Source organism: Salvia splendens, chromosome 5 (genome assembly GCF_004379255.2).
Source record: "Salvia splendens isolate huo1 chromosome 5, SspV2, whole genome shotgun sequence".
Taxonomy (NCBI): domain Eukaryota; kingdom Viridiplantae; phylum Streptophyta; class Magnoliopsida; order Lamiales; family Lamiaceae; genus Salvia; species Salvia splendens.
Window position 1 is genome coordinate 32,952,637 of NC_056036.1, and position 13,226 is coordinate 32,965,862.

The following is a 13,226-nucleotide window of genomic DNA, read 5'->3' on the forward strand; positions in this document are numbered from 1 at the left end:
TGACATTTATATTAAAATAGTCTGAGTTTGGTTATAGTGTAGCTAAATATAAGTTGAAAGTGGTACATGTTAGGTTAGTAATATGTAGGAGTACATGTTAGGTTAGTAACACTACATTTAATGCATTTAATGCACGAGTGATGAAAATCTCAAGTTTGAATCCATGAATTTTAAAAATTACTAACTTCGTCTCTTAATAGGAGTCCCAATTAATGTGGACACAAGTTTTAGAGCATCCGCAATAGTGGCGCTGCTCGCCACCGCCGTCTGCGCCGCTGGCACGGACGCCACCCGCCGCCGCTGCGATCGCGCCGCTGGCACGGCGCGCCCTTATTCGTCAACGGCATAGCCGTTGGGTTTAAATATTTTTTTTTAAAAATCGGTTTTTAATTAAAAAAACCGATAAAAAAAATTCACTTCCCAAAAAAATTATATCTGTTTATAACCGTTTTTTCCCACTTTTTAATTTTTTTTAATTTTTTTACCCCAAAAATACACACTTTCATCTATAAATACTCCCAATTTCACTCCCAAAAATTCACATCAAACTACACAATTCTCATCATCATTCTCTCATCTCCATTCTCATCTTCAATCTCTCATATCCATTTTCATTTTCATTCTCTCATACCCTACAACATCACTATGTCCGGCCAAGGCGATAACCCTACGGGCTCCCACGGTTGGAACCCCGAATGGTTCGGTTCACAACCGTTTCCTAGTCCGGAAACGGAATATTCGGCCCCTCCTCAAACCCAAGATTCGGCCGTTCCAGGTGGCTACCGTCCATACCCAATCGACGACCAAGGTGTCTCCGAAGGACGATACGGGTAGACACCGGAGCCTAGGCCGACCGCCCCCTCCCAACCTTCGCAAGCTCCTACTCGCGGCAGCGGTGTCCGCACACCGTACACGCCGGCGGAGATGGATAAATTGTTCAAGGCGTACTTCGAAATCTCCGAAGATGCGGCGGTTGGCACGAACCAATCGGGCGATCACTTTTGGTGGCGCGTATCTCGCCGGTACAATGCAAACCGGCCGCCGGGAACGAGTAGTTCAACTATGACCCCCACGCAACTTCAAACGCACGAGGGCATGATAGTGGGTCTCCAAAAATAATTGGGGTTGTTGCCGCCGGATGAGTAGTCTTCCTCGGGTAATATTAGCCAATAATTATGTAATTTTTAATTTTTAGTATTTTAATTATGTAATTTTTAATTTTTAGGATTTTAATTATGTCTTTTTTATTTTATTTGTATTTTGTAATATTTATTGTGATTTTTTAATGAATTTTAGTATTATGGAAATGTTTATGTTTAATTGAATATTAAATTAATTGTGCTCGTCCTTGCGGAAGAGCACAGTTGTGGGTGTTGTGCTCTTGCCAGAGAGCAGGCATGAATAGTACCGCCCGGGCCCACAACCGTGCCGCTGGCAAGAGCACGGTTGTGGATGCTCTTAAGAAATATAAAGAATAGTGAGTTAGAAAAGTTAGTGGAATATGAAGTCCACTTTTTTATATTGATTTTATAATAAAATGTGAGTGGACGCAACGCATTCCTAATCGACTGCTATATAAGACCGTGGATTTTTTTTGTGGAGGATGCAACTTGGGAGTTGGACAAATTTCAACATCTTATTCCAGGTGAGGTGGTAAATATTATAGCAACTATTATGCCACCAGGGGAGACGCACGGGGAGGACGAAGCTTGCTGGGCTCCATCATCATCGGGTAAGTTCTCTATTAAATCGGCTTATAATGAGATTGCCGAGGAGAGTCAGACGTCAAGTTTCATGTCGTGGAGGCGAATATGGAGTTGGTATGGACCACAACGTATAAAAATGTTTTTTTGGTTACTCTTAAATAATGACATCTTGATAAATGAAGAAAGGGTTAGGAGACGAATCCCATCATCTGATTCATGCAGTATGCGTGAGGATGGTTCTTAGAGCGGTTTACATATGCTACGTGACTGTCGGACTGCTAAGCATACATGGTCAAGCCTCTTGAGGCATGGCGAAGCTGAGGAATTTTTTAATCGCTCTTGGACTTTGACGGCATGGGTTCTCCAGAACATCAGCTCTAAACTTTGGTTGGCAGTGGCATTAAATGGTGCACGATTTTTGGAGTAGGTTGTTGGTTCATTTGGAAGAGAAGGTGCCAATTTATTTTTTAAAGGGGAAATGGTAAGTCCGGAAGGAATTATGGCCCAAATTATCAACATGACCAAGATAATTGGGGAGCTCAGCTTGACAGATGGTATACACATAGGAGCTGCACGTGCGCCTTTGCTGATTGGATGGCATCCTCCATGAGTGGGTACGATCAAGTTAAATACGGATGCTTCCATTGAAGGGGGCCTGAGAAGAGCCTTTGGTGGAGGGCTTTTTCGAGATGCTCCAGTGGATTGGAGACTTGAGTTTGTTGTTAATATTGGGAGCTGCTCCATCTTGATGGTGGAAATTTAGTGCATTTTCTATGGATTAGAGCTGGCCAAGGCTCGAGGATTTCAAAAGCTAGAGGTAGAGAGTGAAAGCATTGTTGCGGTGTCGATGATTATGGGCAGGTTCGAGATTTCAACTAATTGTCGCTCCTTAGTACAAAAGGTGCGTGACATTCTTCAAGATTTTGACTCGGTCGTGGTTCGGCATGTGCATAGAGAAGATAACTTCGCAGCAGATTTGTTGTTCCATTTTGCTTATAGCTTTTCTAGAGGAGTTCATGTTTTAGAAGCTCCACCTTTGGGGTTACGGAGTTGGTTGATCCATAATACCATATGTGTTTCTTACAATCGTTAATTGTGTTAGTTTTAGGCTTTGTCTGCATTTCTTTATAAAAAAAATGTGAGTGAAATGAGTTAGTGGAACGTGTGACCTACTTATCATTTATGATAAAAATGAAATATGACTCTTATTGTAGTACGGAATAAAATGATAAAATGTGACTTTTATTATGGGACGGAGGTAGTGGTTAGTTTATGAGAGAAAAAAAATGACAGGAAGGGAACATAATTTTACAAGTAGCGGCAAAATAAGAAGTGATGTACTCCTAATTTATTTGGCAATAGAAAAATAAATATCGTATTTAAATAGAATAAAAAAATGTAGTAGTGTATATGAATAATGAAAATAGGATGGATTTATAGATATGTCATGTAGGAGGGCGTTTATTGGCGGTTCCAAAATAACGATCACCGAACTCACCCATGCCTGGTATCACTCGCATCTCTTTATTCAGCCCTCTATCTATCTCTGACGTCACTATCTTCACCTTTGGATATTTCTTGCAAATTGCATGTATTCCTTCTGGAGACTGCACCACCATTTATTCATTTTCTATATATAATCAATTCAATAGAATATAGATAGATACATAGATAACAAAACTAACTCACTGCAATTAAATTAAGGAATATTATGTTGGACTCTGGAACACCCTTGCTCACCAACACAGATATTGCTTTCACTGCTGAATTCCCTGTTTTACAAACACATAACAATATGATTATTTATTTATATATTTATCTGTATTTTTTATTTCAACATTACCTGAGGCCAGAACGGGATCCAGCAATAGGACATGCCGAGTCGAGATGTCTTTTGGTAGCTTTTCATATATCAACTCCTGCAATTTTTATTTTTCAATTTTCTATTCTTTATTCATCCAATATCTTATGTTACCTCCTTACCTGTGTACCGGCGTTGCTATCTCCATGGATTAAGATTTTGCCGATTTTGATGCCTTTACAACACGCCCGCAACGCGTTCTCCATGCTCTCCCCGCTGATGCAATGGATGAATCAAACACAAAATCTAACACAAAATCAAACCTAGTAATGTACCTTCTGATAACTGAGACGCCACACAGTCTTTCGCAGAAGACAACCCCGGTGTACACTGATCCTGTAGGAGTAGTGATCTGTTTTTCACTGAATGGAAGGTGGCCGAGCCCATGTTCCACAACCTTCAACATTAAACAATACGGAGTATATTATTTTTTTTATCAATTTCTAACTAATAGTACTACACTCTTTATAGTAGAACGGAATATTACTAAACGAATGAGGCGATCTGCGTAGAAGACGAAGTCATGCTTAGTAGTTTTTGCATCCCTGACAAGCGTGTGCATCCCTCGTATCTACGCCATAACATGCTTTGTTTATAGGGAGTAATAATCATGTTTACGAGTGAACTCCGGGAATTGGGAACCAACCTGGAAAGTGGAGTATATAACAAAAACATTGGAATAGAATTTGCAGAGATCATGTTGGCCAAGCTTTGTACGAATGTGTTGCACTATCAAGTCGATTGCAACTTCATTGTCTGCCCCACGGGGAATTATAACGTCCGCGTATTTCATCGAAGGGAGTATGAACTCATCAAAGCTTGGCTTTACAAACTTAGCATACTGGCAACAAACAAGTTAAGTTAGCTCTCTTTCTTAACTGGACTTGAATAGAGATGATGTGACAATACTAACTTGGTCGAGGACATTCTCCACGTTTCTGCCCCTCTCGACAGTGTCGCGCCGTAGCCTCCTTCCCAGACGAACATCAGAATCTGCACTGATGAAGGTTTATTCATCAGATAACTGGAAGATCAATATCATTGTCTTGGAGAGAAATAAATAAAATCTAACCTACAAATTTGCCCTTTCATATAAAACTCTCACATCACATGATTTAAACTGTGCCTGTAACTTTAAAGAGTACAAAAAAGGAGAAAGCAAAGAACCTGTATCAACAAAGATCTTCATGTTCATAAGATCACGTACACGAGAATCATGAAGAACAAGAATCCCTTCCAAGATAATGACATCGGCAGGGTTCACCTACGCGATAGTAAAACTCCAATCATGCTGATGCACCACAGGTTTCTCATTCATATATCACTTGGATATACACAAAAAAGGCACGGACACATGACAGCGAATAATATATTCAGAAAATATATTTGATATATAAGCCGGAAATCGTCACTTCTCTGTTGAAGTGCAAGCAAGATGATGTTAAATTGCACAACTTTACCTTCTTAGTTGCTGCAGCAGACTTTTTTTTTGCCTTCGCACCTTTGATTATATACATATATAGACTCCCTCCGTCCACCAATAAGTATTTTATTTAGTTATTTTCGTCTGTCCACCAACAAATGTCAAATTTGTTATTTTACTAATTTTGGTAATGGACCACATATTCCACTAACTTTGTCTCACTCCCATTTTTTTATAAAATTAATATATAAAGGTAGAACTCGCTTCCACTATCTTTTTTCATTTACTTTAAATTACATTTCTTAAAACCTGTCAAATTAAGCCTATTATTCATGGATAAATGGAGTAATTTTATTTACTTTGTTTTTCTAACATGTAACTATAGTTTTTTTTTGTTTTATATAGATAATCAAATTTCTAAATAGTGTTACTTCAATTTATCAAAAAATCAAATTTATTTACATCATAATTTGCAATATTATACTTCATCTGTCATACGGAAATAGGCTGAATATCATTTTTCATCCGTCCCATGGAATAACCCATGTCCATTTGTGGAAACCTTTTCTCCATCCTTTTTACTTTATCATTCATGGGTTCTGCCATCCATTACGCTATTTCAACTATTTTTTCATCTCTTACTTTACTAATTACATACTCCCTCCATCCCACTCAAGATGTCCGCCTTTCCTTTTTAGTTTGTCACACACAAGATGTTTACGTTCTTTATTTGTAAATAAATTCTTCTCTCCTCTCTTCACATTAAAATATTCAACTACTCTTTCTCTATACTTACTTCACCTAACATTTCTTCCTAAAATCCACTGTCTTTCAAGAATGTGGACATCTTGAGTAAGACGGAGGGTTTATTAAAATCGGCATCATCCACAAATGACCTATTTCTATGGGACGAAAAGAGTGGTATTTACAAAAATTCTACATTTATATAACTCCAAAAACTATTCAAAATTTCTACTTACACACTAATATTCCCTTCGTCCGAAGATACATGAGTTGTATTTCATATTGGATTGTCCCAAATTAGTTGACTCATTCCCTTTTTGACCAAAAAATATCAAATTGCTCATATTTTATTCTCACTCATACTTTACTCTTTTTTTTCTCTTACTTTATTCATTCTCCTATTTCATTTTATCTTCTTTTAACCCACTAAACATAACTTTTTTAATCTCTGTGTCCAAAATAAACTCCCCAACTAAGGTGGAACGGATGAAGTATAAGTATATATGATTATTCATTTACATGTATATTTTATTCAGTCAATTATGTCAATTATACTTCATGTGTGTGAGTTGGCCAAACGGTAGAAAGGTTAATTCTGGAGGCCAAAAGTCTCAGGTTCAAGAACCAATTCTCATCCCTTAAAAGCTGACTTAATAAGAAGAAAAGTTCATGTTATACTTATATTTGTTAGCCTTAAGTTCCAAATTAACACGTTAGTGTGTCCCGATTGGGCTGGGATCCCCTGCTGTGGAGGGGGGCACAGTAAGAGGTGTTGTCCTTCACAATCATTATTTTATTAAAGTTTTATTTTATTTTATTAAATGAATAAAATGTTATTAGTAGTATGTTTTTTTCTCTATAATGAGGTGAGTCTTATTTTTCATTAACGCTACTACAAATACTTTTTCTATATATCTATATTACTTTACTAATTTTGCAGTTCACAACCAAGACTTTTTCAATGGATGAAGGTAGTACTCCCTCCGTTCCATGTTAATAGAGTCATTTTTCTATATTGGGAAGTTCTAAATTAATTGAGTCGTTTATACTTTTGGCAAAAAGTAATTCTCCCTTTTACTTTACTTTCTTTTACTTTTTGCACTATCAATTTAACACATTATTCTTAAACTTCGTGCCGAAAAGAAATGTCTCTATTAACAAGGAACGGATGGAGTATTTTTTTAGGTGATTTCAAGGAAATAAGATTTCAATATTAATTATGTTTGAGATATTTTATGGAAAGAGAATTGGAAGGCTTTAGGTTTTTTCGGATTAAAAACTTTTAGCCGCCCCAAGCTCACCCCATGAATATGGCTCGCCCTGGCCACCTCGAGGCGATTCAATTGGCGTCCTGTAACACTATTGTGTCGGAACATCAATCTGCTTCCAAAAGATTGAATCCATGATCCAACCAACACAGGGGTTTCACCAACAAATCCGCTCCATCAAGGCACATGAGCCACAACCATATACTTGCACACTGGATTGGACACCAAAAAAAAGAGGTGGCAGTCGTGATGCGAAGGAAACTGGGAGGAGCAAGATAGTGGGTTGTTGTATGGAGAGCAATTGAGAAAAATCAAGGTAGGTGTGGTTTGCTTAGAACTACGTGTGTCATCGCATTCGCAATTAGGGGTGAGGAAGGGGTGCACGAATGAATCAAGGACGTTACTACAATGACAGGAGTGTGATATGAGACATCAATTCCATATCTTTTATTTAGTTATCTTTTGATTCATACTATCTTTCCATATATTGTTTTCTTGTTAGATAAGTTAAGGTAGTAGTATTATACTATTATAATTAAATAGGATAGATTGTTAGTAGTATCATATTATTCAATCAACAAATACAATATTATTTTGAGCCCTAAACTTGAGTCTCACGTTCTCACATCTGCCGCCTACGGGACGACCCGCGCACAGCAGCCCAGATTATCCCTCTTGTAATTTCCGTTCTGCCGATACTTTAGGGATATATGATCCTTAACAGAGTGTCAATCGACGGTGGCACAGTAACAACTGTTGTTTCCATAGCTTCTAAAATGGATGCCTACTCCTTGCGACCTAGGAGGCTTCCTAAAGCATCAAATTGTTGCATGAATGGGTTGAAATGTGATTTCTGAATGGCTTTGCTTCAATTGCTGCTAGGTGGTTGGCTTGGATATAGGGATGCAACTATATGTCTATATGGTTTCATTTCAATTTCATTGATTCTAGCAATGTGAATCAAAAGAAAGTACCTGTCGCCCTGGTTCAACGCTTTTGTGAGTCTTGAAATCATAATTTGGAATGCTTGCTACACTTCCACGTTTCAACTTTTCCATACACGAAAGCAGAACCTCTGTATCAAACGCATCTGAGCACCAAAAATATTAGTGATTAGCACAAACAGATGGTTGAAAAGTAAAATGTGAAAAATAAAACTGAAGAACTCTTGAAGGCTACATTTTTATTGATTTGAATTGTTGTTATTGATACATACTAGTACATAGGTATTTATAGGACTCTAGATATAAATATACCTAGGAACTATACATATTGGAACTCCACGTTATAAATGTTATTCTCTTCCCAACAAGTTGGGACTCCACACATTCTCTTCCCAACATACTTGGGACACTTCAAGTTATCTTTCCAACACTCTCCCTCAAGTTAAGTATCGAGTTTTTCGACACTTAACTTGCACGATCTTCACTTGATAAATAGTTTATACTCGTATTCAGGAGTCCTTCACTTTTCATTGACAATTTATGCTCGAATCATAGAGCTTCTTCAATTTATCATTGAAAGTTTATACTCATATCAAGGAGTTATTTTTTTTCATTAAATGTTTAGACTCGTTTCAAGGAGCTTCTTCATTTTTCTTCATTGAAAGTTTAGACTCGTTTCAAGGAGCTTCTTCAAATTTCTGTTGACAATTTTAACTCGTGTCATAGAGCTCTTTAATTTTTGGTTGGCAGTTTTAACTCCTGTTAAGGAGCCAATCTAGACAGTTTTTACTCATGTCCAGGAGCCATCTTAGATAGTTTTTACTCGTATCCAGGAGCCATCTTAGACAGTTTTAGCTCGTATCTAGGAGCTAAATCATTTTTTTTTTCTGACTGACAGTTTTTACTCGTGTCGAGGAGCTTTCTTTCTGACTGACAGTTTTTTTTTACTCGTGTCGAGGAGCTTTTTTTCTGACTTACAGTTTTTACTCGTGTCGAGGAGCTCATTCAGACAGTTTTAACTCTTGTCGAGGAGCTCATTCTGACATTTTTGACTCGTGTCGAGGAGCTAATTCTGACAGTTTTGGCTCAAGTCGAGGAGCTAATTCTTCTCGTTCTTCATTGATCTTGTTCTTCTTCAGACTTTTGCAAAAGACATTTAGTCTTATTGCAATTCTTCCGAATGGTGAGAATTCTCCCGTCACTCCTTCAATCCGGTTTTGACTCTTCAACAGCTGACGCTTCGCGGCCATTGTGCGTCCCCCATCTATGTGTGGCGACACTATTGTCTCCCATTGTGCGTTCCTTTAAGAAGGCCTCATCTTCTCTTATTGGCTTTGGCTTTTCCCGCGGTTGTTCCTTTTAACATGAGTTCGCAGCCTCTCACGGCTGCAACCTCTTCGGTAGTAGATTCTCCTTTCTCGGTTGCTTCTTCTTCTCCGGACCATTTCTGCCTGAAGCTATCTTCTCTTCTCTGGCATAGTCGCTACTCCAATCACCTCGAATAATTATCCGGTTGGGGCTAACCTCTCCCCCTCGGCCGGATAATTCTTCGGCTGCTTTGTCTTCCCGGGTTGTCTTGCTACCAATCTTTCCTGGCTCCACCGACATGTGGGTTGCGCCGTTGCAGCTTACTCGCCCTCTCATTATCGGTCATCTTTGGCCTTCACGACCATTATAGATTTGGAGAGGAGTTGTTCGGTCGCATTCTTCCTCTCCCCCTCGGCCGGAAAAACCGTGAATTCAGACTTTATCTCCGAATCTAGGGCTCACTGCCACCTCCAAATCAGCAAGTAATCGCTGAACTCCATGGAGCTTTTGCTCCGTTCCTCCATCGTCGGCTTCTTGCGCCGATCAACGCTTCTCTAGCAGCCTTTGTGGCCTTGCTACTGGCTCCACCTCCTTCACCACAATGCCTCCTTTCTCTCCTCCTCTGTTGTGGTTCTTGGCTGCCATTCTCGGACTTTTCCTTGGTGGTCTATGCATCTTATTTGAAGATTTGAAGGGGAACTGTCTGGCCGGATACCTTCTTCTCCCCCTCGGCCGGACAAACTGTGGAATCATTCTCTGTTTTCTTCTCAGGTTTCAAGCTTTAGTCAATTGAGTGGATTATCAAACACAAGGTCTGCTGATTTTTCATCACCCTCACATCGTTGGGCTTCAGTTTCTGCAACATTGGTATCTCATTCCTTCACTTCATCCTTCTCAACATGATTCTTTGTATCTTCAACAGCTTGTGGAATCTCCTTTTTAGTCTCTTCATTATCATGCTCTCCATCTTTCATAGAGACATCTAGGTTTTCACTCAGCTCTGTGTGGTTATCATTTTGCTTGGTTGAATCTTCAGCAGGGAGGCTCTTCAATGCAAAGCAATGACAAACTTACCATTCCATCTTCATTCGCGCCATTGCTGCTAGATAGAGAGAGAGAGCAGGAGCTTGTTGGTGAGTTAATTGAGAGAGAGGGAGCAGCGGTTTTTCTAGGGTTTTGGCAATTTGGGGTTAATTCATGGCTGTTTTTGAAAGGGTTTAGGCTAGTTTTGGGAAAGGGACGATGATGAGGGCTTGGTTAGGGGTTTTTTTTTTGCTATTGAGGCAGCGATCAATCCTTGTGATGTGGAAAATAAAACTGAAGAATTCTTGAAGACTACATTTTTATTGATTTGAATTGTTGTTATTGATACATACTAGTACATAGGTATTTATAGGACTCTAGATATAAATATACCTATGAACTATACTTGAACTCCACATTATAAATGTTATTCTCTTCCCAACAAGTTGGGACTCCACACATTCTCTTCCCAACATACTTGGGACACTTCAAGTTATCTTTCCAACACAGATCACACACTACAGAAATGATAATTTCTAAATTTTGTATTTACCTGGATGATCGAAGTTATACTCACCCACTTTCTTCAACTGCTCATTATTCAAGGATCGATAAAACGCATCCTAACACATATAATAATAATTAAAACTCAACATCATCCATTTAATAAACAATCCCTAATTCGTGTCGAAACAATCGCAAAAACATCAAACAAATTCGATTTACTTGATTGACGAGAACAACACGCTGATCACGGAGATGCGTGATAATCATATCGCACACAGTCGTTTTGCCCGACGCAGTTCCACCGGCGACGCCTTCAATCGAACCAGAAATATTCAGTTTCTCGCACATCAAAATCAAAACAATAAATCAAATCTGATTAACGACTGCAGCTGAGCAGAACGCACCGATTATGAACGGAACTTTGAGCGGACTCCGATCCGACTCGCTGCTCCGATCAGACTCGAGACCTGACTCGCTGCTCCGATCAGACTCGAGACCTGACTTGCTGCTCGATCGACGAGTGGATCGATTATCGCCCATATTTTTCAACACTTTAGCGAATCCAGATTTCATCATGTTGAATTGGATCGGAGGAAAATCTCGCAAAAAATTGCTATGTCGACGAATTCGTATAATTTGCTCGTTATTGATTCATAATCGCGATTCAACACCTTCGGCTTCGTCGTGGAAACTGAAGAGTGAGGAATTGAGGGTAATTGAATCAGATTTTAAGCTTTTTAATTCTATAGGCTTTGGGTGTGCAGAGAAAGATTCGCGGGAAAATCGCATTATTTCGCACGTGTCTTATCATTTGATTCATGGGCTAACAAATAGCCCAACTATGTCTTTGATTTTCACCTTTTAGGTTTAATATAGTATATTTAGTTATTTCATCTAGTATTTTCGTATTTATTTATGATATTTCATCTGTGTGACGAAATCAATATAATCTAGGTAATTTGATTTGATTATTTTGATAGGATTACTTAAGAGTATAATTTATAGCTTTAACTTTCAACATTTTTAATATATGACCTTAATTTTGCATTGTTACGTAAGCTATAAAAATTGGTTAATAATTTTGCAGCTAAGCTGTTTTAAATGGCGCAACTGGGTTATTTTTACGTTAGGGCATCCACAATGGGGCGCCCTAAGGCACGCCACGTCATCAGTTTTATCCTCCTACCTCCACCTGCAATGGGGCGCCCTAAGGCGCGCCCCATATGTTTTATTACTATTGTTTTGTTAATTAATTTAAATGTTTTTAAATATATAATGCAAACTAATTCAAATATATAATGCAAACTAATTTAAACCAGATGGGGTGGCGTCGGCGGCGTCGGCGGCGTCGGCCTCGGCGGTGGCGCGGGGGGAGGGTGCGACGGGTCGGTTTGGAGACGGCTCCATGTCATCCAAACCGTACGATTCCGTACTGAATTCGGGATCGTACTGCGTGTTGGCGTCGAACGGCCGATATTCGTCGGGTTCTGTACCCGGCCAACGCGCCTCACCAAACATCGGACTATTGGGACTTGAATCTATTTCGTAGTAAATGTGAGTTTCGAGAGTGGAATCGTGAAATAAAATGTTACAAATGAAGGTGGGGTAGGGGTATTTATACAAAAAAAAAACGCGTGTAATCGTCCGCGCCCATCGTCCGCCGAGCCCACAATGGAATATGTTAATTGGGAATGATGCATGTTTAAATGTGTAATTGGTAAAGCAAAATAAAAGAAGAAAAAATAATTGAAATAATATAGCAAATGGTGTGGCTCATAAATGATTAAGTTAAAAATAATGAGAAAATATTTTTATAAATGAAAAAAAAATTAAATAACACACATTTCAAACCTACATCAAAGGTTACAACTTAAAATCCAACGATCGTATAATTACCGCAAAACACATTATTCATTTTGAATTTATATCTCTCGCATGAATTTCATAAATTTTGAGTTTCAACGTTATTTTAGTTGTCTTCAATCACAACATCCTATCATTTTACGATCGAAACTCATAGCAAATACACTCGAGGCGTATTTGTTTAGCGTATTCTGTTACGGAAATTAAATTTCTTAATGATTGTTTTATCTTAACAAGGAAATTAATAAAAATTTGATTCTCAATTTTTGTATTTATTTTTTTTCTAATAAAATATAAACATCTTTAAAATATTGAATTAGTGAAACTGAAAATTCATATTCCCTAACTTTATTCGGATCCATTTTCCTATTTTTAGTATTTTTCCATATATTGGTATTTTATGATTTCCAGAATTAATAGTAATATTCATTACTATTAAGCATAGGACTATTAACTATATGGGTGCGTTATATTCCTAATTTTTAATACATTGTGTTGATGAGTTAGCAAATTAAAAAAAGTTAGCGACGGATCACACTCCATTAACTATAACTATAATATAACTAACTTTAATATTCA

At 38.2% G+C, this 13,226-nt stretch overlaps 1 protein-coding gene across 1 annotated transcript; it reads right to left on the reverse strand.

The window, feature by feature from the left end:
• Window positions 1-3,021: 3,021 nt before the first annotated feature.
• On the reverse strand, window positions 3,022-11,460 carry LOC121802807 (uridine kinase-like protein 5). The gene is made up of 13 exons (XM_042202511.1): window positions 11,189-11,460; window positions 11,004-11,095; window positions 10,831-10,900; window positions 7,977-8,092; window positions 4,735-4,831; window positions 4,481-4,560; window positions 4,214-4,408; window positions 4,055-4,138; window positions 3,843-3,964; window positions 3,690-3,783; window positions 3,550-3,607; window positions 3,396-3,478; window positions 3,022-3,313 (listed from the first exon to the last, which is right to left on the reverse strand). Exons 1-13 carry the CDS (start codon window positions 11,358-11,360, stop codon window positions 3,152-3,154), a joined length of 1,425 nt encoding a protein of 474 aa, XP_042058445.1. The 5' UTR covers window positions 11,361-11,460; the 3' UTR covers window positions 3,022-3,151.
• Window positions 11,461-13,226: the final 1,766 nt, after the last annotated feature.